The sequence below is a fragment of the Spea bombifrons genome, chromosome 4 (assembly GCF_027358695.1).
Source record: "Spea bombifrons isolate aSpeBom1 chromosome 4, aSpeBom1.2.pri, whole genome shotgun sequence".
In the NCBI taxonomy this organism is placed as follows: domain Eukaryota; kingdom Metazoa; phylum Chordata; class Amphibia; order Anura; family Pelobatidae; genus Spea; species Spea bombifrons.
Window position 1 is genome coordinate 73,293,695 of NC_071090.1, and position 26,651 is coordinate 73,320,345.

Sequence of the window (26,651 nt, forward strand, 5' to 3'; positions counted from 1 at the left end):
GGACGATTATTCCAATGATACTCAGCCAGCATTATGGTGGACACCAGGCTGGCTGAGAATCATGACAATTTTAGTTCACAGCACCTCCCATGATGCTCAGTCAGCATCATGGAAGCCATATGTCTGGCTGAGCCTCATGTGAACTGTAGTTAACAGAATATGATGTGACAGGTGTTAGTTGTGGACTACAACTCCCATGATGCCTAGTCATGGTGGACACCTGGCTGGCTGAGCATCATGGGGACTGTAGTTCACAGCTAACATCTGCAGCTTTATCTACTGTTAACTCCACTTCCTATGATGCTCAGGCAGCATCATGAAAGTAGTATGTCTGGCTGAGCCTTACGGGAATTCAATTCAATGTGTTGCATATTAAAAATAACCATGACTGTGCTGACAAAAATGAAGTGGCGATGTAAGTGCGACATTGTAAAGTGCAATTGCTTGTATTGGCAAGTTCAACAAATGGTAATATCAATAGGTCTCAAATATACTTAAAAACAATTGTTAAAGCATAGGAGTGTCTGAATTGGTACAATACCACCGTCTTGTGGTTATCTTTTGAACTGCACTAGTGATATGTTCTGTTGGTGGAATCCTCCATTTCATTGCAAGAGAGTGTTATAGACCATGGTGATGTATATCATATTTCCATATATATATATATATATATATATATATATATATATATATATATATATATATATATATATATATATATATATATATATATATATATATATATATATATATATATATCTCACTAGATCACTAAGTTAAATATAAAGTATAGATCCAAGGGACCCTATACTTGAGGGAGTATTTATTGTAGATTTCATTTTAAATGTAACCATTGTTACATCGACAGTATAAACATTGAGGATATAAGCAGAGAGTTGCATAGAACTTCATCAAAAATCAACATCCATTTAAAAGACCCATTATTACAAGTGACAAATGCAGTTTAAATATAAAAATCTGTTTACAGAAATTAGTTGACTGACTATATGCATATTAGGTATAGAAGATTATTGGATGACCTGGGACTAAATACCCTAATAAATTAATGACCGACAAACCTTTTTTTTGTGCAATAGTGATCAGCCATCACAACTTGTGTATACATCCCAACGTACATTCACACTGTGAAGCCACTTTTTTAATTCAATGTAAACAATATAACAGATGTCATAAGAAAAATCAACTCTCTTTTACTAGGATCAATAATCACCGAATGATTCACTTTTCATTATAAGTGTCTTTTATTCCCAAGAGGCTGTTTGTACATCATTTTAGGGTAAAGACATATTCCAGTGACAAAATCAAACTGTAAAACAGACTAGAAAAAAAAAAACAGGTAGTTTAACCTCTTCCCTGCTTCACACTGCATTGCAGGCATCTACAGTTGAAATAAAGAGGTTCCATTAAAGGGAGGATTTTAAAAACACAATGTTTCAGAGGTTTAGTTTCCCCATCTGAGTTTCTCAAAGTTCCTGCAGGTGTATATCTTCATGTAAATATTTCTTAACTTATATACTCATATTGTATATGTCCACCTTGGGAAGTAATACTGTTATTCTTGGAAGTGTGAAAGTCCAACCTTCACCCCACCATCTGGGTGTCCATAGGGCCACTGTGAGGCCTTCCAGCTGGTCTTTTTCTTCCTTGGCTGGGGCCAAACAGGCTCTGGTTTCAGATACAAGAGGAGAATAATCTTTATGCAAGCTCTCTCTCTCTCTAGCTTTCCTCCTCTCTCAGGGCTGAGGGCAGAAACTTGTACTGCTGCTGTCGGATCTGAGCTAACTTTTTCCGTGCTTCTTCCAACTCTCTCTCCTTTTTTAGCATTTCCTCCTGGGCAGCAATGATCTAAGCAATACAAATGGAATATGTTTAGTCTCTCTTATTATTGAATCACAATTTAGCCATCCTGGCCAAATTCTCTCTGGTTATAACACATACTGAAATGTTTCACAGCTTTAAGTTCCCCCATGCCTTGTATTGTGCTATCACTGCAATCTTTTGTTTCAGTAGTTTGGCAAGATACATATATATATATATATATATTTCCTCTAACATTTATCTCATGGAGGTTAAAATAAAAAACTGTAGGGGTCATACTTTTACCAAAACTATCTTAGGTACTTTATTTCCTGTCTGTAGATTTGCAGATGTTCTAGAGTATATGTCTGTTTTGGTGAATAATGTTCATATATGTACCTCTTACAATTGGTAGCCCCCTATTTGGTCTATATACAATTAAACCATACTAGGGTTTCCTCAATAAACAGAAAAGGCTATCCCAGTTATCCATTACTTCTGCGCGATACAGCACCTACTATAACCTATATGAAACAATTTTAAAGATACCCACTAGATCCTTCAGATGTTCCCCACATGTTACTCATACTACAAGCTGGTAACAAAGGTCTGAGATTGAGAAGGAATGAGAAATGGATTTGTGTACCCCGAATTCATGTGCACACAAACAGACAGGGCTCCTTTTGTTTGAGTACACATATTTGTTAAACTGACCTGTGCAATTCCCCCTACAAACTTTGTCTTGACCACCACATCATCATCTTCGGCTTTGCTGAAAGCAGCTTTCTGCGCCGCTCTCACAAGGTTATCAGAGGCACGTTTCACAGCATTACCTGCAGCCTGTTTTGGGAAAGGAAAAGTATGGACAGACAAGAGGAGGAGAGTGAAAGAGGAGACAGATACACGAGGGAGCCCAAAGGAAAGCAGTATGAGAGGGGGAATGAGAAAACAATGAAATGAATGTTAAATAAAAATCTATTTTGAAATGAATTTAAAAGAAAATAACTGAACTTTAATATGGAATGGAGGATCTATCCCAATTCCATTGTGAGCTTTGTCATCTTTTGATCAGACATTTTTCTACCTAAGGCCTCTTTGAACCAACACTAGCCTAATGATTAAAAAAGTAATAGTGATATATCTGCCAGGAAAGGAGTTTCCAATCAGCCTTGCTGCGTGACACTGCCCAAACCCCATGTAGTCTTGGACATGCTACCTGAAGTCTCCTCATGGCTTCCGAGTCTTGGTCAGCTTTCACCTTGCAGGCCACCAGGAGCTGGGCAGTGGAGGCTGCTACTTGCTTGGCAGAGGAGATCAGTTTCTCCTCACTGGCGTGGCCCTGCACTGAGGCGTTGGCCGATTCACACAGGTTACTGGTTGCTGCAGCCACCATTCTAGCCTAGAAAAAGTCAGAGTGGCCATTTTTAAAATGACCATAAACAGAAAGATAGTATTCCAACCACTGGACTGCCTGAAGGGTAAACACCTCAAGATAATCTTTCCTTTTTGTGTAATAGTTGGCTAACTGTGCTTGGTGAGTTATGTTTTCAAAGCTACACAATATACTGAAAGTTCTGCAAAGCTTACAATCTAAATGGGATGTTGAATTAGTGGCAAAAACGGGAGTGGAAATGTGTAATGAATTCCAGTGTCTGGTGTTGCTGGAACACTAATCAGTGCTTGATCTTTGTAGCAGGTGGTTGCATTCAGGTAGGTATGTATAGCCGAGTGTAATATGGTGGTCTTGTAGGTGGATAAATGGATTGTATGGACTTGATGGTAGTAAGTAAAATGGGTAATAGTGGCTAACCTTGATTTTAGGCACAATGGGTGGCAATATCTGACCTTGAGAGGAAGCGGGTCCATCAGGAAGCAGTATTCATTCCAGGATTTACAAATCAAAACTCAATAGGTGGATTTATAGGATTGCGTAGGAAAAATACAGGTGACTGGTATATGTAGAGGCTGAGGGAGATCCAAGGCAGGGGCAGTGATGGGGAGGGGTGTTAAGTAATGGAGCAGTAGGGTGGGAAGAAGACCAGTCATAAGCAGAACCCAACAGCCGAGTAGAGAGCAGGATTGGTTAAAGGAATATGTAGATATTAGAATACACTTTATACAAAGCTATACAAAACATGCGTGTACAATGTACAGGTGGCACAGTTTATTATTACGGGATGTACATGAAAGAGATAGCAAGCAAGAGCACAGTTTACATTACTTACAGCTGAAATGAGTCCTTGAGACCACTGACCATCATCAGCTGCATTGGCAGCAATAGCTCCAACCTGAAACAGTAGACTTTAGATCAGAATCACAGTCTTTTAAAGATAAGGTTCTACGAATGTAAAATAAGATTGTTAACGTCATCTGATTTCCCAATCAGCTAAATATAGAAAGTCCTTAGTGTCTAGAGCATCTCTTAAATCCAAAGCCTACGTAGCAAAGAAATCTTGATTCTGACATCATGTAGAAGTCCTGGATGGGTGAAACCCATAGTGTGGAGATTGCAACACTATTGAAATCCTTCTACTGCGGATGCATTCTCATTTCAGGGATTTCTTTTATTGAGGAAAGAGTTTTTTCCCGTGGACATTTAGTGTGGATGTTTTGTGGACACTTTCCTGGAGATTTTATTTTGCTCTGAAAGTGACATGCTGAAGATTTCAAACGATATATATAATATTATTTTATTCAAATAATAATAAATGAATCATATATGTGATTATCTTCTGATCGGAATGCGTCCTTTCATTTAAGCTTGCCGACCATTATACACACATGGGTCAGAGACCCACAATACAGATTTGAAGCACACATATCATTCCCAACTCTGTGAGCGTAATACTAAAGAGGGGAGAGGCATTGCTTTATTTAAAGTGTTAGACAATATTTTGTATACAAACTTTTTATGTTGTTAACACTGAAATATTGGAACACCATTACATATCAAGGAATTATCAGGCTGTGGAAAGAAAAACAAATTAAACTTTTATACTAGATTGCTCACTGAGTGATTCTTTCATCATGTATGACCCTTTTATTGTGCTAAACAAGCAAGAGGCCCCAGAATTACACACATTTTCACATTTAGGATCCAATCAGATTTTTCCCAAGGAAATGCTAAATGCCTTTAATGTATTAGCCTCTGCTGAAGGCCTATAAGTAGAAGGAAACGTGGTGTCAAAAGCCGTTTAGTAACAGAGTTGGCATGTGTACTGGCGGCCAGATGGGGATTTCCATGGTACTGAGGTTAGACTTGTCATGTAACTATTTACTGGATATGATCCAGAGTAGGATAAAGCAGCGGGTTACCAAATGCTAAGAGAGGATTAACCAAGATCTCCTTCCCCAACAGCACTAATGACAAGGTCAGGGGCAGCCATTTCTGCACCTTATCAAATCTCACATTGTCACATTGCTGACAATTTTACACTGGCACAGACACATACCAGCATGTACATCAGAAAACACGGAACACTCAACAGCCATTGCTTGGATATGGAAAGCAGAATCCTATGGAAGTTGGAGTCTGCTGTATATATATATATGCACCATTTAGCATGGGAAGGCAGGTGGTGGTGGTGGGGGGTTTAAGGGAATTGTCCCTAGAGTAACAAGAAAAGAACTTGCATTTACAACATGGCTAGTTTCATTTATATTGCCCTCTAACATCAAAAGTTCACATTATGCAATTAAACTTCATTAAAATACCCTTTTTGTTTTATAGAGAAATATGTATGCTACTAATTAGTCAGCACAACTATATATAAAGACAGAACTAGGGGCATTCATTTTTCCAGAAGTAATGCAAAAATTCAGATATATGCTCATGCTGGAGATGTGTAAATACACATACATACATACTGTACACACATTTATTATGTAAACCAGATTTGGAATGGGGGATGCAGTATAACTACCTTGTGATTTGTTGCTGTGCTCAGTCTTGCCATGGTGTATACATTTTTTTCAGCAATCTCACTGGTTTTATTCCTCTTACACACCTACACACGTGTATTTTTGGAAGCATTCTTACTTTACAGCATTTTTCACACCTGCCTAAAACTTTGCACAGTACTGTATTGGTATTCAAATAAATATAAATAATTCATGACACTGGGCTGCAATTTGGACACCCCTTACCTAGGGAGTCCAGGGGTTGCTATAAAATAGGCCATAGAATCCACACAGATGAGCTCACGATGATGAAAACACACGTTTCTGTCCAGTCTGCCTTACCTTGCCCTGTGCTACCAGCTCTCTTTGTGCAGCTGATGCAGATTTCACTAATGCACTTGTTGCGGCAGCAATAGACTTGGCTGCCTCTAGGATCTGTTCCTCAAAATCCAGTGTCTCGTCTGCCTGCTGAATTAGAAAATAAAAAAAAATGTCATTTACTTAAACTATATACACATTTTTTGTTTGTTATCCGTTACCTAGACAGAATTTCCAGCCTCTAATATATGATGTAAAATACCCATCTTTCTAACTAAAAAGACCCAAGTGTTCATTCCCTATAACCTTCTTGGTATCTGTTACCACAACCCCTAGTTGTGGAGGATCTACAGGACACTAACAATATGTTAGTATGCCTCGAAGGACATACAGACAATGAATACATGCTAACAGAACGTGCATGAAAATAAAAATATGCAGCACTTACCCTAGGCTTGGCTCTGGGTTTAAGCTGCTCCAGTTTTTTGGCAGCTGCCTCAATAGATGCAGCCGCCCCGAGGAGTTCAGTTTCAGCGATTACCGTGGGGTCCTCTGGGTCCACCCATTCAGTGCCTAACGAGGCAGAGGTGAGAAAGATCACAGTGTGATACGGAAGATGGATTATCTTTTGTTACCAAAAAGTAACAAGGAACCATCACTCTACACACCAGCGCTATCCATCACTCTCTCAAGAACTAAACAAGTACTTAAGACATTAGATTTTGCATACGAATGTTACAATCCAACCAAACTATTATATTAAGCAGAAAATAAAAACATGTCTGAGCCATTTTGTCTGTGTGAATACTTCAGTTTACAATATTTGACTAAATAGGTACGATGAGCGTAACAGTAGTGGGGTAACACTACAATAAAGCAAAACAGACACTTTTTTTATTCCCTTACCTTCTGTCTAATCCCCCCTCGATCTCCTAATAGATTGTAAATTCACAACCACAAGGCCCTTTTTATCCTTCAGTACCAGTATTTCTAAATGTGTATTATTGTCAAACTGCATTTGTAAATGTTTTATATTATTGTTTTCACTGTCCTCCTATTGTAACAGCACTACAGAATCTAATGATGGTCTATAAATAAATAACGCACTCTCTCATTCTTAGTACGCTGTGTAAGAAAATAATATGAAAGCAGAAAACAAAATGTTGAGTAAAAAACGTTATCAGGCCTAATATTTGGTTTGTACAACATATATCCAAAGCCACAATACTAAAATAAAGTAGGCAGATGCCCTAATCAGAAGAAAGCGAAGCATTAGGGAACTCACAAACACTGTGTGGTATAAGGAATTTTGGTCACATGTCTATTGGCTTTAGAACTGCGTAATGATTTGGATAAGAGAGAAACAAAGTCATATTTATCTCTTCTTTCAAGGCTTAATCTGAATGAACTGTACTTGTTTTTTTTCTGATATGCCATTAAAAACAGAGCATTTCACATTGTGCAGATCCTTAAATCTATGAACCAAATAAGGACAATGTAATTAGGAACAATAATAATAATAAATAATAATACATGAATAATAATACAGGAGAGGAGAAAACCCACCTTTCATGGTTTCCGTGGTCTGGATGAGCTCAGTCACAGCCGCTGCAATACGCTTTGAGAACGCAGATAACTGATGTTTTGCTTCTGGGGTTGGCTTTTGCAGAATCTAAGTTGATTCACATTTATTTTTATTTGCTTTGTACAGACATTATATTCTTAGCAAGCACTCATTGCCACTTCCCTAGCCTGATATTTGTCAGAAAAGGAACAATCTCTTGTCTCTGTTTGGATTCATAGGCATTTATCTTCAGTGTCCTTCCAGAAGATTAAAGGCAAAGGACTTTAGGAAAACAGATAGGTTGCAGAAGGCTTCTTTACATTACTGTGTTATATAGTGTCTTTAGCAATTTTCCAGACAGCGATCGGCCATGACATTATGACCACTGACAGTGAATAACAATAATAAATCTTATCATGGCACCTGTCAGTGGGTGGGATATATTAGGTAGCAAGTGTACATTTCCTCCTCAAAGTTGGTGTGTTAGAAGCATGGAAAATGGGCAAGCATAAGGATCTGAGGGACTTTTAGAAAGGACAAAGTGTGATGGATAGACGACTGGGTCTGAGGATCTCCAAAACTGAAGCTCTTGTGGGGTGTTCCTGGTCTGCAGTGGTCAGAAGTGGTACAAGGAAGGAAAAGTGGTGAACTGGCCACAGGGTCATGGGTGGCAAAGGCTGGCCCCTGTGGTTGAATCCAACAGAGCTACTGTAGCTCAAAACGCTGAAAAGGGTTAATGCTAGTTCCATACAGTTTGTTGCTTATGGGGCTGCGTAGCCACAGACCAGTCAGGGTGCCCATGCTGACCTGTGTCCACTGCTAAAAGTGCCTCATAGTGATCATAAAAAACTGGACCACTGAGCAATGGAAAGCAGCCTGGTCTGATGAATCACGTTTTCTTTTACATCACTTGGATGGCCTGGTGTGTGTGCGCCGCTTACCTGGAGAACACATGGCACCAGGATGCACTATGGGAAGAAGGCAAGCTAGCGGAGGCAGTGGGACGCTTTGGGGAATGTTCTGCTGGGAAGCCTTGGGTCCTGCCACTCTCGTGGATGTTACTTTGACATACACCACCTATCTAAGCATTGTTGCAGACCATGTACACCCTTTCATGGACACGGTATTCCCTAATGGTATTGGCCTCTTTCAGCAGGATAATGTGGCCTGCCACAAAGCACAAAATGATTCAGGAATAGTTTTAGGAACACAACAATAAGTTCAAGGTGTTCACTTGGCCCCCAAATTCCCCAGATCTCAATCCAATTGAACATCTGTGGGATGTGCTGGACAAACAAGTTCGATCCATGAAGGCCCAACCTCACAGCTTACAGGACTTAAAGGATCTGCTGCTAACGTCTTAGTGCCAGATACCACAGCACACCTTCAGAGGTCTAGTGGAGTCCAGGCCTCAACGGGTCAGGGCTGTTTTGGCAACAAAATGGGGGACCTACACCATTTTAGGCAGGTGGTTATAATGTTATGGCTGATCGGTGTATAATTCCATAAAGTAAGGGGAAAAAATAAAATGTCACTTCATTAAATGAAACATGGTGTTTCAGCACGGACACCATAAATTATAGCTATGAAGTCTAGTGAAAATCAAAGGTGTTGGAACTAAATGTAAGCTTTTTGGGTAGAACAATTTGGCAGATTTCGAGTAAGTTCCAACTAAATGATGGTATAAAACAATTATACACATACATTATATTTACAACACAGAACAAGCACCCAAATGTTTTCGTTTTAAACAAACCTAGAATTGTCTATGAAACACCACCATTGACTGCAGAAGTCACTTTCCAGAAAGACTTCTGCAGTCAGCGGTAACAGTACATAACCTATTCCTTTAAAATATTTTTTTTTACATACACAGAGGACTCAGATCTCTACTATCAAAAGATTTGCTCTGCTTTTATTTCTAGATAAAAGCAGAGCAGATTATATACGTTAACATGCCCAAATAATGTACATCTCCGTTACTTTACTTATGTTATGTTTAGTCAGTAATTGATAAGATCTGAACAGGTTTTACATATTTTAAAAACGCCTAATTAAAGTACATGGTTTTAGAAAGAGTTTACTTATGTTGACTAAGGTAATATAATAAATTACATGCGGATAATGGCTGTTAGCAATCCTGCAAGGTACCAATATATCTTCAATAAAATATATTTTGACACATAATAGAAGACTCTATAGCGAAGTTAATTTTAGACTTTCTGATGTGCAACATCCAGTTCGGCTTACCATTAAAACATGTTCCAGCATCTCCAAGTATCCCATGGTGCATTCAGTCCCGTATCGTAATGCCCGTTCCCTGGTATCTGCACTGACATCTGGATGGTAAACAGCTTGCTGTGGCAACAGGGAAATATTTATAAGCCCCACTCAAGATTCTAGACTGAATCAGAACAAACTTAATTGTCCCCTTCTATGGTTTGTATTGCTGTGACCCACCTTACAGGCTATTAACATTTCAGACACAGCCTTACGGCTCAAGTTTGCGGTGGCAATCACATCATCCTGTCTGCATGAGTTCCCTGCTGCAACAGCCTTCGCTGTTGCTGTAGTGATTCCTTTGGTCATGCGGATAGATTCTTCGGGGGAAGAAGTCTTTTCAGGAACCTCCTTTGAATGGAAGACCTAGAGGAAACATTTTATGGGTAATTGGATTTAAAGTTAGCTACTGCTAGTTTATTAATTTACCGAACATAGGGCCAGTATAATGGGATGTTTTATCATGCTCTATAAGAAGTATATTAATTGTGGTCTTTCTCACCGTAAGTTCCTGCTTGATGTGCTCAATGGTGGCCTCCAAGGCCCGCGTACCACGTGTTGCTTCATCTTCCACAGCTTTCACAGTCTTCAGCAAGGAAGTCACATTTGTAACCATTACCTGCAAACAGCAATGAGACAGGGAGAAACCCATCAGGACTGCCATCTTGAAAACATTTAACTGACCAAATGTTTTAATTACACTTAATGCCACCAATTGTCCCACAAACAAAGCATAATAGAGAACACAGCTCATCCTCTGCTGGATCGCCATTACCTTCGCTGCACTCTTCAGCTGATACATGGAAGGGTCATCAGCTGCCTTCCCTGCAGCACTTTTTGTGGCTCCGATTAAGTCTCCCAAAGCTTTGGCCACATCTTTGATGGCATTAATTAGCACCACCTAAGAACAAATATATATAAAAAAAAAGTCCACATTAACCCTCATTGGATGGATTACCGGTTACAGGACCTGACAGTGAAATACAATACGGCAAAACGTGCTCATGAAGCAACACTGGAATTAAAGAGCTACTGAAAGCTGGAACGCAACCTCAGCGCCGTACAGGCATAATCCAAAGCACTTGCTCACTTCATAACAGGAGCCATTATCTGTTTTTCCACACAAAGCTTTAGCAATCAACCAGGCCCTCAAAGAGAGGTAAACTATTTTTTAAACATTTTCTGTCCAATACTGGTCCTGAACCACAAACTATTTGAAAATACTATTTGAAAGTATCTTCTTCACTATGTCTCTGATAAAAGTACCATGCCTGGATCATATAATACAAAGCTATAGAGTTGTGACACTCAGAATAATATTTCCATCTATGATGCTAACTCCAATTGTTTGTTTGCAGTTTAATGTCGGGAGACAATAGATAAACTTTAATTTACCATACTGTGACGGAGCACAGATTTCTCACGCATCGGCGTTAAGAAAACACAGCAAAGAACCAACCTGATGGCTAAAAGCATTCCGGCACCGTGAAACCCAGCGGAAGATCCACTGGGGGAGCCAAACTCTGAATGGGAACGAGCTGAACAAGGTGGGGGATTAGTGCGGTCAATTATCAAATTTCGTGTGAACATATGAAAGCAGCAGTACTAGAGAAGGCCTGGCGCTCATGGGCAGGTGGCTTGTTTCCGCATGCAGCTATCTTTTTTCCTCTTTAGTAAATGGGCAATTTCTGCTTGTTGACCTATCTCCCAACATTTGTTATATTTTACATTACAATCAAGGATCCCCATTTTACTAGGATATTTATTTAACCTTTACACATTGAGAATAGAATCTAAGAATAATTCCCAAGTAACATCAGACCCACAACAGTTGCAGATATCTAATGTGTAAAATCAATGAAAAGAGGTAAAAGATGGATTGAGTCAGAGGCAGGATCGGCGGACAGTACAGCTGCTTGAAAGGTAAAGTGAAGTTAGAAGCAAACGGGTAAAGGTGTTATATGAAGTTTACTTGTGGATAAAACCAAATCAATCCTGAACTGCTTAACCCTTTCTGTGTTAGAGGATCTTGCAAACATTCTACAACAGAGAGGGTGTTTAAACAGCCAGAAGGAATGGGCTAGTGAAAAAAGAACACACGGGCCAAGCGTGTTAGGCGAATGTACCCGGGACTGCTCCGTGTTCATTTGGAAGGCTGTTTCCCGGCCAGGACGTCTTATTTGCAGATAGATATATAGCTGGAGAGCGTACAAAGGAGAGTGACAGTAAGAGTTCAGAGAGGCCTAGGCAATGTATGTCAGGTCTGCTGTGGATGATAAAGGAATGAGATCTGCGGCAGCCCATTTCTCCCACCTGGGTTTCTGGATCATCTGACCCCAGACTTGCTGCTCCCAGTTTCACCACCTCTGCCAGCTGTGTAATGGTGTTGGCTGAAGACTGGGCTGCCTGTGCCAGCTTCTCTTGGCTTGATGCTGCCCCTGAAACCAGCAGCTTTGTGTCTTCCACAAGTGCCTTGGCAGTCTTTAGTATGTTTTCCCTGTAAATAAAGAACACTCTTTATGCCTCCACCGATGCTTGTAACTACATTGTAACCCTTATTACGGTATGATGGTGCAGCTATGGCATCCGCAAGACTTATAAACCCATCACACCTTCATATTATATTGATAAAGCCTGGGAACTAGGAAGTATTCCTCCAATAGGCTCATACTATATAGTTCAGCACTGGTCTTAACTTCCATTTAGAATGCGTTTGAAAAGTACCAAATGGGTTAAACATGCATAGCTGGGATATCAACTAGCATGACCAGGTGTTAGTAAGGCTACAGTTGCTAAATCTGACATGCCTTTTTAAAGTTGGAAAAAGAAACACGCTACTTATTAGTAAACATACCTGTGATCAGCGAAGGATTCTTTATTTTCAGCGTTGAGCGTTCCAGCAGAAGCAAACATTATGGTGGTGTCCAGGTCAGCAATGATGCCAGACACGGCACCGCCAGCAGTTATGCAGGCTTGTGTTCCTTTATTACCAGCCTGCAAGGCTGACAACACTAAAGACACCTGGACACAGGGGTATAAAGAACATTCAGTGGTTTGGCCATGCCCACAGTCAGAAATTCTTGCTCAATTAAGTAACATTTTCTTTAAAAAATACTAAAGACTAACGATTTAATGGCAGGATAATTTTAAAAATAAAATTAGTGTTTTTTTCTATAGTAATTGGAGGCTTCCCTTTTTAAGTTTTTTTGTTTCATTTAACGGACACATCTAAAATGGCCTTATACACAAAAATTGGTGTCCGTTCTGTTATTTAATTTTTTTTTTTGGGAAAGTGAACTCTGGGAAAGCCACTGTGGCAAGCAATACACTTTTTGTCCCAGGGAATCAGTGAGAAGAAATTATAGCCTACTAGTTAATTCTTTGCAATGTCTTTACTACAGTATTTTAATTTGGGAGAATGGTACCTAGGAGTACATTAGACATCAATTAGCCTTAATCTTTTTTCTAACTTACCTTCTCCGTGACGGTTCTGGCACACTCAATCAGCTCACGCTTTGTGTAACCATCCGAAGGGCAGATCTGCAATGCTCCAGCTTTCTGTACCAAAAAGATGCAGCCATGCCCCAAGTCTTGAATGCGTGATTTTATCTGAACTCCAATCTGGGGGAGTGGGAGGACAATATTTAGAGAAAAAAAAACTCAATATGGAGACAGGAAATAAATATTGAGGTACCTCCGATCCTTTCTAACAAGAATTAAAATGTTACATATTTGAAAGAAGGCTTCAAGCCTTGGAAGACCTCTCATCTGATTACTTACCTCCTTGGGTTCTGCTGTGGCTGCAGCCATGCGTCCTTGAACTGCTAGATTTCCATAATCACTGGTCACCTGCGAGGCCAGCCCGCCCAGCTCCTCGGGGTTAGTTACAGACTTGGCCATCTGACAAAGCAGTAAGAGTAAATTCAAGCGAGTGGAAAGAAGCTCACATGATGCTGCGTAGCACCGCTGTTACATATTGGTGAAAACGGAGCAGAAGCGGTCAGACTGGTCCCAAAGGTGGGACAAACATTCTTTTGATTTTTGCTTCTGAACACATACAAAACTGGCTAAGGGGGATTTGCATATGAGAATTAAAAGCAGTACAATTAAGAAGCTTTATTCTCACAAAACACTCGTCAGCAGTACAGATAATGTCAACAACAGTGTGTGGCCTTGATTTATAGTGCAATAAACAGAACATGCGAAAGTGCGCACCTATTTATATATAATATTTCTCTTTATTGCATCTAAATGTTTTCTATATAAAATCAGACAGCAATTGTCATGCAGTTGTATTGTTTTCATTCAGAATTTGATGGGTATGTAATACCATCCACTCTGGTTGCTTTCAGGGCCAAAGGCATCCCAGGGGCCACACTACCACATGTAGGAGCAATCGTGGATTGTTACCTACAGGGCATTTAGGAAGCGAGCGGATGCTGAGGTGCAGCAGTTGGACTAATGTTATGACAGGGACACTTTTATTCATAACCATCAGCGTGACAGAAGCTGCAGTTGTCACACAGAAAATCCAGTCTGAGATGTATGCTTACCATCTCCTGGGCAGTGACTGCAATAGCTTTTGAGTATTTAACACCTGTAGTCTGGTAATCCACAAATGTTCCGGTGGGTTCAGGTGGTGTTCCTTCATCAAGCTGTGACAAAGCAGAGAAAAAACATCGATTACGTTCCAAGGCATATTTTTAGAAAGGAAACACTCAATTTGAGCTTGCATTAGACATAAAAAAAAAACACACACACGCTTGAGGAGCAGCAATGCAAACTCTCCTGCTTGAGTTTACATATTAATTTAAAGTACAACACTGGTCTGCCATATCACAGCCGTATGTGATAAAAGCCACTTACATTTAGAAGAGCAGTTACTAACATTTAAAGTAATACCCTGAACAGAGCAGCACTTGATTTACTCCGTTTGGTGCCCGTAATAAAAAACAAAATAAAACAACAACATCTATAATATATCTTGTAGAGGATGATAAATCGGACCTACACAATTAGTGTGAATCCTGGTTCAGAGTATAAGTCTCAAAAATCACAGACATAATAACAATTACAAAATGAAAAAGATGCTGTTCACAGACCAGTTTTCTAAAAGGAATTCAAGAATAGAGAAAAAAAAAATCACCCACATAAAAACAGACCTCCTGAATCAAGCAATTCCGTAAGAGCTAGAGAGAATATCCATTAGCTTAGTTAATTCTGAAACATGCTCACCTTACTCATAGCCTCTGCAATGGAGTCCACCATACCCCCAACCATCCCAACTTCACTAGCAGCCTCATTCAATGTAATCATTAGGTCATCCACAGCCTCCTTCATTAATTGAGCTGCCTCTGCAATCGCATCGTGAGTATGAGACGCCTGCAAGAAACATTGGTTGAGAAGGTACCATTTACAAAAATAATGGTTGCAGCAATTAATGCATACAGTAACTGTGGGCGCATTATAGGATCTGAAACAGAATGAATGTTTTGCAGCTCTATTATGTCTATGGGGTTAGTTGAGTATGGAGTTGTAAGGAAAATCATTACCTTGGGGTTTCCTCCTCCTTCCTTTGCAGCATACAGCATCTGTAAAGCAGATTCCGCCAGTGTCTTGGTTTGATCTAACACAGTCAACTGCTGTTGATGGTCCAGGATCTTGGATACTAACCCAACAGCAGATTGGATCAAAGGCTCAAAGTAGCTGGCAAGCTGTGTGACCTGGCAACATAATCACACCAATGAATAAGTGGAAAGAATACTTCTCAGCAGGATATACATTTTGTCAATGTTTAGTGGAATTATACTATTAAAAAACACAAAAAAACCCACACAACACTTCACAACCATACACAAAACACTTCATCCACTGAATTCCTGTCTCCAACATCTCAACTAGGACTAACAGGTAGTGGGTGTTTTGATTTTACCCAATTTATAGCCATGCTCAGATTTTAAAGATAAAGTACTAATCTTCACTTAAAAGTACCTCTGAGCAACCACACATCTTGATCCAAAACGACTTGCATGACATTATATAATGCTTCACTGGGAATGCTTCTTGATATTGTTTCCCCACAGTAGTGATAACTTGTAACCTTGCGTATGCTTATTTATATACCTTGTGCCCCAGCTGAGCTGCTTCTCCTCTGGCTGCAGTAGTTATGGGATCAATGAGATGACCAATTTCCTGGACAACCGATGTCAGCTGGTCCTGCAGAGCCTGGAGAGAGACCACGCGTGGCAAGCTATCATTTACGCGAAAAGAGCGCAGGCATTTAAAAGGTGCTGTGCTTGTGTTGTGTGATGGAAAAATAAAATTCGATCAGTCAGTCACTAGTATGTGTTTGTGCCGTTTTTACAATTCATAATAAATGCATGCCAACATTTAAAAATTATTATTGTGTCAACCCCACTGATGCTCCTTTTGGACAACACCCCATTGTTTAAACACTAAATGAGGCAACTAATAATATAAAAGGGCAAGAGTCAAGTGGCGATACACCAATTGATCTGGATTGGGGAAAACTTCACTTGCACAGTAGTTAATTCCAGATGAAAACTAAAACATTTGTCAATTTTTATGAAATTGGCCCACTAAAACATTTATGTGGACATTCTTAGATACATAATATAACCCTTAAATATTCAATGATGGGAACAAAACGGAATATTGTATGAAAAACTTGCTGCCTCCTTCTATCACCATATAGTACTATGGAGCAAGTTGTCACTTAATTCTAATAACCAAAATTCTCAATTTCTACAAAAGCAGGTGACTTATGCAGACAGCAGCATTAGACTTAGTAGGGAATCAATACCTCCAGTGAGATATCATCTCGTGTGGCAAGGTTCTGGCTGACACTCGCAAGTGATGCCTGCTCAATGTCACGGATGAAATGGTTGATGCTATCAATGGATTGGTCACATTCTCTCTGTCCTGGGGCTTTGTCTCTGGAATGGTCAGAAAAACAAAGAGTGCCTGATTTACGGCAGAGTTTTTTGGCACTTTATCAACCATGTATGCCACTACCCAAATACCCAAAGTTTCCTTCAGTAAGTGACCCTACTGTTTCTTTGGTTCCCAAATGTCACCCATGCCAATGAAATACAGGGACTAAACAGCACTCACATCCATTATTAGAATACATAACCCAAAATGATTTCTGTAAAGATGCTGGCTCTGGCACATGAGTTCCACTGGAGTAGCAAACTTGGCGTAATATCCCATACCTGATGGAGGTAATCAGGCTCTTGATGGAATCCGATACTATACGAGAGTGACCTGCAAAACTGGACCAAGTCGGTGGATCTTTGGGATTGATGGCAAGTGACCGTGCAGTCTTGATAAGCGAAGATGAACTTTCCAGCATGGTGACAGCAGACACCAAAATGGGCTCTTGTGCTTTTGAACCCTGATTAGCATAAAACATACAGAAGACATAAGCAGCATTCAGGGGATCCGATATTAAGCACAGGTACATGTGCTTTTGGAAGAGGCCTGATGAAGTTCGAAATAACTACATAGGAGAAATATATTGTGGAGATGGGGGGAAAAACTTTAGTCTAAATGAAGATAAGGAGACTGTATACAATTTATACTATCTTTAAATAGATAGTTTAACATAGGCCTCTAATAATGAAATATTAGTTGCTTTTAACTGTTAGAGATCTTTCCAAATATTTGCTGGTATGGAAAACGCTCCCACTTGATTGATGACTTTTGTGTACTTAACTTTTTTTCTAATATTTCTACCAGACAATGATTTCAGTTGCTAAAACAACATTCTGGAGATTTAGAAACAGTGTAAAAGTTCTGAAAACCCCAAAATTTTACTTTTCTTAACCAAGAAAGTATTCTATAGAAGCAGGGTTTGCGGTTACTATATTCACATCTGTATGTTTCTGCACCAGCAATGGTTTATTTAAATTATAAGTGTGTAAAAGCGATCGAGAGGTGCTGGGACTTTTCATATATCAGCTTCTCACCTCGGTGCTGATCTGGGCTGGGATACTGGCAAATTCAGGATTTGAGGCAAATGCGGTTAGGTTTTCCACAGCTGAGATGAGAGGAGCTGTTGCGATGCTGCATTTCTCCCGATTGTCATCTGAAAAATCTCCATCTAGTGTCTGAAATGGATACAGTATATATATAAAGCACAGATGGTATTCACGTGATTTCGAAATGTATTACTGGAATTGGAGAATAACTACCCAATAGGATTATAAAATGGAGTACAAACACAGGCAGGCACATTCGGCAAGTGAGAGCTTTAATAAGATGCTCAGGTCGCTTACAAGGTACAGTACTTGAAGGATATCAATGTGCAGTTCCAACAAAAAAAAATAATGAAATTTAGTAAAATCTAGTTAAAACCTTAAGCAGACGTAATTTTATTCACAGAAGCGTCTCACTTTTTTCCAGACAATGGAATGCTCCTAACTATGGGAACATTCCACTGGGTGCTATGGTTGTGAGAGTTTGCACCAGGGTTACTTTTTATACATTATCATCATGTTGAATTAAGCATTCCCAAAGAAAATGTGAATCAACATAGCAGCTGTTTGGAAAAAAAATTTCTATGTAAAATCTATGAAAGAAGGCAAGAAAGTAGCACTTTCCACCATGAGGAAAGCTTGTTCCCACACCTGAGTTTCCACTAACATATATTTTATGAGTGTCATGACATAACCATCATGTGATGACCCCCAAAGGTGGAACAGTACCTATGATGTGTATGCGTTGTAAGGGGAAAAAACAACACCACTTGGAGTAAGTTTGAAAAACAATAGATATGAAGTTCAAAGGCAGGAAGGGTAAGGAATTAACCAGCATTAAAAATAATGCATTTGCTAATGGCATTTAAGATTACCCCATATTTCGATAATTCATATACAGCCAAACCTCACCAAGCTCACATATTTATTAATGCTTACTTTCCTACCAAATACAAAGATGTGTATGTTGTCTTCCCCGTCATGCATATATTTGGCCTGTAATTGCTTTTTAGAACACAAACATATCAAACAAATCCTTCATAGCAATGCATGCCCAAACGGATTACATCTGCTCAATTGTATTTAACGAAAAATTGAAATAGGCTACAAAACCCCGTTCATGCCTCCTTTACATCCACTAGACAAAGCTGATGTAAAACCATTGTCAGTGTTATTTTTCATTTTTACTGCCTCCCAACTGTAATAGGTGCTCTATAAATAAATGTAATGTCTTACCTTGATTGTTTTCACAAGGTTGGCGGTACTATTTGCAACTTCCTTAGCTGACTGAACAAAGTGCCTCTTAGCCACGGGGTTGGCAGTTTTGGACGACGCAATGCGGCAGGCATTACACAAAGCCGAAGTGTGTTTGGCTACTATGGTGGCAGCCGAAAGAACCTACAGTACAATGGAAATGCTAATCTCACAAACGTTCAACAGAAAGGAATATAGCACATCCCAAGACAATATACATTCCTAAAAACAAACGTGTGAAAAACATACGTGTACTAGATTTTTTTCTTTACTGAAACAAACCTGAATCACGCAGACTAGGAGGGTGAAACCATTGGATTATTGGTGTTTAATTACAACTGCTTACCGTAACAAGTGCCCATACTATATCACACATACCTGTGATGGACTACTGGCTGGATCTACTAGATTCTGGCATGCCATCTGGATGGCTTGATTGGCTCTTGCAAACTGAATGGGATCCACCAGACCCTGCTGACCGGCCTGGCTATTGGGATCAGAAATACCCACAAGGTAGGCAGCCTGTGAAGACAGTATTCCGGGTTAGGTTGGGTCTGACAGACATGAAAGACCAACATAGCATTCATTTTATCAACAAAATGTTCTAAAGCTAATCACCCCAAAGTAAGGATGTTTCAAAAACCACAAAGACTTATGGGAAATGGAGGACTGTAATGCAAGAGATGCAAAAGTAATGCAATTAACTAGATCTCATCACAATCATATGTTCAAAGTACATGCTATCTAGTACTTACCTGTATCCCCATGATTAGTATGACAAGTTATGTGTTGATGTACAGCATAACACATTTTATTGATGTCCAAAATAGGAAAATGTTTGGAAGGAGTGGAATAAATATACTTTATTTCTTCTACTTTTTAGACACCCCTGAACTAGAGTCATTGTGGCTTCACATGAAATGTCCAAAATGTCTCACCTGGGAAGCAGCCTCTGTCAGACCACACAGGGCTTTGGAGGCAACACCAACACACTCCCCAAATGTCGGTAGGTCTCCAGTCTTGGCATTTTGAGAGATACCGGCCATGGATTCTCCAAGGACCTAGAATGGGCACACACCAGACACCTTTTGGTTGCTGGACAAACTTTGATAGGTAGAGGGGCACATCGTGTTAGTAAGAGGGGCACATAGTGCTAGTAAGCATTTAGCTTACCTTTGAATTTTCCATCACACTCTCAATGCAGTCAAAATAAGAAAGGTCACTGACAGGCTCATTTGGGTTCTCTAGCATCCCCTTCACAGTCTTGGGGGAGAAAAGTGAGTAATTAAGTTCTTTACCTTGCATGTTCTGTATGACAATATTAAAATGAAACTTGTTTTCATTGTGAAATAGAATTGTAACTGAAAATATGCAAAACAAGGGACTAATGGTGACCAGGTCAGACAGGGCCCAAGCACTGAATTACCCAGACGGTCTCAAACACAGATGTTTCAAACTACATTCAGTGGTCTATTACAGGACCCTTAATGCTATTACACATTTTGTTTTTAAGAATGCATGGTAGTGGAAAATGGAAATACCTGTAGGGGTGTAACCCAATTAACTACCTTATGGTCACTTTTTAACAGCTTGATAACCCTCAAAACACTTCACTTAATATAGTTATTGAAAAGTAAAGGTCTCAGTTGGCTTAAAACAAGCTTGCTAAAATATATTTGATCTCATGTAAACATACTGCTAACCTCAATAAACACAGTGCTAGTGCCCCACAGAATATTAGCAAAAAAGCAAAAATCACTAAACACATAAAATAGTGCAACGCTACATCGCTAAGCAGACCTCAAGCTCTCGCAGAGCGTTGTCACACTCCTTCTGCCCCGGAGCCTGCTGCGTGCACAGGGTGATCAGCTGGTTTATGCTTTCAGTCACGGCTCTGAAAAGATATGAGAGGTCGCAGAACATTATAAACGGACGTACAGGTAAACTGCTCACTTTCAGCCAAATAAAAAAAAAAGGAGAAAAAACACAGAGTGCAGCAAGGCACTGACAAAAATATTCTTACATTGAAAAATAAAGGAGAACAAAATCATATAGTCATAGTTACCAAAGAAACTGGCATAAGAAATAAAACCGTAGAAAAAAAGTTTGTAATTATACATAAAAGATGCAAGTCTCATTTAAGGATATGGGCCACTGGACACCTTACAAAGAGCAGAAGTGACATTCATGGCTCCTTTACACTTTTCAGAATTAAGGAGACCTCCTGCAGGTAAACAGGACACTTTAGTATTACTACCAACCCAAGAAGAGTTGCATCAGACAAGCATGGAGGGGGGACCTTGACTGACAGGAGCCAACAGGAATAAAAACATAGTCGGGACACAGATAGTAATAGAAACATAGAATTTGATGGCCTATAAAAACCATTTGGCCCATTTGCCCCTTTTTTCCTGATGTACAGACCTTTCAGTCTTGGGTCTCCTCTTAGATTCAGGAAAGTCATATGCATATCCCATGCATGTTTAAACTCCTTCTTAAAATTAGCTTCTAACACCTCTTCTAGGAGGCTGTTCCACTTATCTACCATACTCTGTTTAGTTAAACCGCAATAAACAATCCTGTATCATTCAGGTACTAAAAAGGGCATTAATCACATATCAGTCCAGCATATCACCCCAGACACAGAGGTAAAATAAGTGAGTTAGCAAGTACACATAATAACATATTTAGCATGCAATTCTAACCTCGCAGCAGCTGCCAGAAGGTTTTTGGCACTGGGTGCTCCGGAATCTACAGACAGAGACTTGGCAGCCAGGAGCAGCTTGCTGGAAGCCATTGAGATGGTCTTCAGGTTGCCTATCACCTGTATTTGGTCATCTTTATTCTGTAAAAGTACCATAAACTGTCTTGGTGAAGTTCTCGTTCATACGAGCAAGAAGAAAGATGTAAGGTAAACATTGGCAGGGTCCAGACTTTGTTTTTAGAGGCTGTTCTCTCTCTACGCAGACTTGTGCTAAGGACATCTTAACTTGATGCTGTATTATTGTGCTTTTTTCTACAAAGCACCATAGTTAAACCTGCATGTGAGAAGCAAAAGCTCTCAGTATCATGTTATTCTACATGTCTGAGCTCCTATTGTGAAGAGAAAATGTATTATTCAGCACTCAGGGCTTCTATAGTTACTCAAGAGATTATGATACAATATCAGACTGTTAACCTAAAAGCTAATTCCCAGAAGAACAACAGGGAAAGAAGCTGGGCAAATCCTGGACCTGGTAATGCTAAACATAGCTAGAAAGAGCTCAATACAGACACAACAGAAAATCGAACCGACCTGCGTCTGTCCAGCCATTTCAATACCCGCATCCAAGAACTCATCAAAATCGTCACTAAATTTGCCAGAAGCAGCAGCCAGCTCCCCGGTTTGGCCACGTGACGCATGGACCACTTCTCCTGCCGACTGATTTAGATCTTCAGCTGCCTGATTTAGCCCACTTTGGGCCTCTTGGAAAGACTTTGTGCTTGGAGGCAGCTTAGAGAGAAAAGCAAAATACCCATTGCAAATCACAATTACAACAGTGAGGAACAAGAAGGTCTCAGCTTTTGTTTTGAAATGTTTAGATAAAAAGTATGCACACATAAAGATATAAGGTATGTATGGATATTTTTTTTTAATATTTTTTTTAATACCCAACTTGTCTTTCTAGTAAGGCAATTTCAAATCAGACATTTCCAGCCCTTTATTAGTACATGAACCACCTGAAAATAACACACCCATTAAGAGTTATGTATAAAAAGTATCTGTTGGGGCTCCGCTGTGAAAATTATATTTTCTGGTCAGTCCCATCAGAAATACCTTACCGTATCCACCAAAAGCTTCTTGCTGGACTCTCCAATGCTCTTTAGTGCCATGTCCACATCCTTCTGCCCCGGCAGACAATTCACACAGTTATTCAGAGAATGTGAGACAGCTTTGGCCACCTGCAAACAACAGCAACAGTCAGGGTTCCAGGTATGGAACATGTCTTGCTCTACTGTGGAAGAGCTTATTATGAGGCAGTAGGATCCCTACCAGACACATGCATACAGCCAGGGGCGTAACTAGAAACCACCAGCCCCTGGTCCAAAAAAGTGCCCTGGGCCCCCTTCAACAGCTAGTCTGTGCCATCATTGCCCCCACACAACTGGTCTATGGCTTCTTTACCCCCTACACGCTCACACACACAGTTACACATGCATGCTCGCTCACACACACAGCTACACATGCATTCTCACACACACACACACACACAAACACACACACACATATATGCTCACACACACACACACACACATATGCTCACACACACACACACACACACTCACATATGCTCACACACACACATGCATATGCTCACGCACACACATGCATATGCTCACACACACACACACGCATATGCTCACACACACACACACGCATATGCTCACACACACACACGCGCATATGCTCACGCACACACGCGCATATGCTCACGCACACACGCGCATATGCTCACGCACACACGCGCATATGCTCACGCACACACGCGCATATGCTCGCGCACACACGCGCATATGCTCACGCGCATATGCTCGCGCATATGCTCACGCACACACGCGCATATGCTCACGCACACACGCGCATATGCTCACGCACACACGCGCATATGCTCACGCACACACGCGCATATGCTCACGCACACACGCGCATATGCTCACGCACACACGCGCATATGCTCACGCACACACGCGCATATCGCATATGCACACGCACACACGCGCATATCGCATATGCACACGCACACACGCGCATATCGCATATGCACACGCACACACGCGCATATCGCATATGCACACGCACACACGCGCATATCGCATATGCACACGCACACACGCGCATATGCATGTATATATATATATATATATATACACACACACACACACACACACACACACACACATATATATATATACACATATATATACACAGTATATATACATGCAAACACATATATCCCACCCCCGCTTACCTCTCACCACTCCTGCAGCCACACACTGCAAGCAGCCTCAGTTTCACCACAGGGTAACGTGATGTCATGTGACCTCCGATACATTCCCGTCTCCCCTTGCCGGTTCAAAATAGTTTATAAAGGACCCTTCCAACCTAGATCGGTGCGGTATTATACCGGTACGAGGAGATGGGAAGAAGGGGTAACACCAGGGCCGCCAGGAAAGACGCGGGCCCAGTCGCAGCCGCGACCACTGAGAGTTCGTGTAGTTACGCCAGCGTATACAAAAACATTGGTTTTCTCAAATATTTTGATTATATGCACAGACCACTTGTGCGGGGGCAATGATGGCACAACAGCTGTTGTGGTTGGGGGGGCCCAGGGCAATTTTTCGCCGCAGGGTCCGGTGGTTTCTAGTTACGCCAAGACAGATGGGTAAAGTAAGTAAAATTGAAACACTGGCTAGAGAAGATAACTAGGTAAACTTGCTCTTGCATATAGCAAAAGTTGAGGTGAGGCGTTTAACCCTTTTTACTCCCATACATGCCGATAGCCCTGTCCATGACACCAGGAGCTGGGTAATTTATAACTATTTAAGGGAGAATGGATGGAGCAAAAGTCAAAAATTTAGACAGTTAGTAGCCAAGTGAAAGATCAGATCTAAATCAAATTGATCCCAAGAAACTATTTGAAAACAGTGGTGCAAGCAGAGAGTTTATTGAACTATAATAAAAATAAAGCAACATTGTCTATTAAAGCAATTTACTGCATACAAAACTGTTTATTTTTTTTGCATGAGACTGTCTCTTTAATTTCTGTGCACCCTTTTGAGACACCAATTATGACATAGTGCAGTCAGTGTGACATCACTGCCCATTGATGGTATAAGGGCTAAGCTACTGGCTATAAACTCAGACTAGCACTCAGCTTTACAGAAGACAATGTCTGCTGTGCATCTGCGCTTGTTCTTTTTAGTTTTGCTGGCATCAAATGGCTTTGCTATGCCACTTCCCATAACACACAGTACAGGGAATATGAACACCCCGGAAGAAAAGGGAGCACAAGCTAAAGTGACCGAAACCCGCTCTATAAAGGACACCCTTAAAAACCTGGCGATATACTGTGCTATAGGTGCGGGAGTGCTGCTTGTGCTCATATGCGGCTGCTTCTGCCTTCTGCGCCACTGCTTTTACAAACACAGAGATAAAATTCAACAGCTCATGGAAGGCTATGGCCAACAGAAAGAGGAGGATGGCGACGGTGATGATGACAGTGATGAAGACAGTGATGACGACAATGATAAATAAGAGCAACAATATTAAGATCCCAGTCTTCAATAATAAAATTGCTACACTCCATTCCTCCTCAACTGCTCTTGCCGCAAGGAAGAACAAGGCGGCTGTACTCCTTGGCTCTGAAACACCTTCCTTCAACCCATCACCCACCCCACAGTCAACTAAAATCTTGGCTCTTCTACAAGGCATCCCCCAAGTGCATAGAAGCGAAGATCACACTGTTTATGCACTCATAGATAACTGATGTTAGAATTAGGTGCAGAATATGCACATTTTCATGTATCTCGTTGCTTATAATACATTATTCAAAATATTTGAGAGTCAGGGTTTCATTTTATTTACCATTTGTATGAATAACTATTACAAAAGATGTATAATATGTTGAAGATTATCTTCAAAAGGAAAACCAAAGTTTTGTATACACTGGCGTAACTACAGGGGTCACAGCTGCGACCGGCCCCATGCCTCTAGGGGGCCCGGTGTGACACATATGACATCACGTGACCTCCAATGAGTTCCAGGTCTCCCTGTGCGGTTCAAAATAGTTAAAAATAATAATAATAAAAATAAAAAAAAAGGACCCTTCCGATGTGGATCGATACGGTCCAGGTCAGAAGGGCCTTTTATATCCATAATTAATCCAAGATGCAACATGTCTGACCTGGGCCAGCCTCTGCTGAATCTCTGCATCCCCTGGAGCCACCAGAGCTTGCTTGGCTTCCTGGATGAGCTTGGCAGACCCATCCATTACATCGCGGGCAGAGTCTAGCATATCACTGGCAGCCTGGGGATCACTGGTGGAAGCAGCTACACCTCGAGCCGACTGTGCCAGGATCTTCAAAGCCTGAGCAGTCTCCCTCGCTGCCACACCTGAAGGGCAAGATCACAGTCATTAAGAACTTCATTGGATGTGGCACTGCTTGTTGGTTTGGCCAAGAAAAGTCTTGACGTTTGCAGAATATTTGACCAACAGTGTGCCGACAGGTAAAATGTCTCAAGTTCAATAAAATACAGGTCAATGGAAACGGTTATTTTTTTCCCCCAATCATGAGACAATTAAAGCAAGGGTCTTACACGAATAACCGTTCTGGGGTTTTGGGAAAGTACATCTCTAAATACGCACAATATAATAACAGGGGTATGGGCAATATTCTGGTGACCGTAGCACGATACAATAAGGCACTATAAAATAAAACTGCTTATTGGAGAGATTCAAGATCCTGAATTCAGCAAT

General features: G+C 40.6%; 1 protein-coding gene across 5 annotated transcripts in view; it reads right to left on the bottom strand.

Moving 5' to 3' along the window:
• Positions 1-1,243: 1,243 nt before the first annotated feature.
• TLN2 (talin 2) overlaps positions 1,244-26,651 on the bottom strand; it is an 83,325-nt gene continuing 57,917 nt past the window's right edge. For all 5 annotated transcript variants that reach the window (XM_053462063.1, XM_053462062.1, XM_053462064.1 and 2 more), the window contains 31 exons: positions 26,079-26,287; positions 22,957-23,076; positions 22,430-22,627; positions 21,840-21,979; positions 20,935-21,028; positions 20,308-20,397; positions 20,073-20,195; positions 19,513-19,656; positions 19,117-19,278; positions 17,872-18,012; positions 17,116-17,297; positions 16,704-16,836; positions 16,004-16,105; positions 15,433-15,603; positions 15,116-15,262; positions 14,434-14,535; positions 13,661-13,780; positions 13,355-13,501; positions 12,735-12,901; positions 12,194-12,377; positions 10,656-10,781; positions 10,383-10,499; positions 10,061-10,246; positions 9,851-9,958; positions 7,603-7,708; positions 6,485-6,609; positions 6,061-6,186; positions 4,044-4,106; positions 3,035-3,217; positions 2,533-2,658; positions 1,244-1,866 (listed from right to left, as the gene is read on the bottom strand). In XM_053462063.1, the coding sequence (XP_053318038.1) occupies positions 1,738-1,866; positions 2,533-2,658; positions 3,035-3,217; positions 4,044-4,106; positions 6,061-6,186; positions 6,485-6,609; positions 7,603-7,708; positions 9,851-9,958; positions 10,061-10,246; positions 10,383-10,499; positions 10,656-10,781; positions 12,194-12,377; positions 12,735-12,901; positions 13,355-13,501; positions 13,661-13,780; positions 14,434-14,535; positions 15,116-15,262; positions 15,433-15,603; positions 16,004-16,105; positions 16,704-16,836; positions 17,116-17,297; positions 17,872-18,012; positions 19,117-19,278; positions 19,513-19,656; positions 20,073-20,195; positions 20,308-20,397; positions 20,935-21,028; positions 21,840-21,979; positions 22,430-22,627; positions 22,957-23,076; positions 26,079-26,287 (4,271 nt within the window). In that variant the 3' untranslated portion in view covers positions 1,244-1,737. The remainder of the gene's footprint in view (positions 1,867-2,532; positions 2,659-3,034; positions 3,218-4,043; positions 4,107-6,060; positions 6,187-6,484; positions 6,610-7,602; positions 7,709-9,850; positions 9,959-10,060; positions 10,247-10,382; positions 10,500-10,655; positions 10,782-12,193; positions 12,378-12,734; positions 12,902-13,354; positions 13,502-13,660; positions 13,781-14,433; positions 14,536-15,115; positions 15,263-15,432; positions 15,604-16,003; positions 16,106-16,703; positions 16,837-17,115; positions 17,298-17,871; positions 18,013-19,116; positions 19,279-19,512; positions 19,657-20,072; positions 20,196-20,307; positions 20,398-20,934; positions 21,029-21,839; positions 21,980-22,429; positions 22,628-22,956; positions 23,077-26,078; positions 26,288-26,651) is intronic.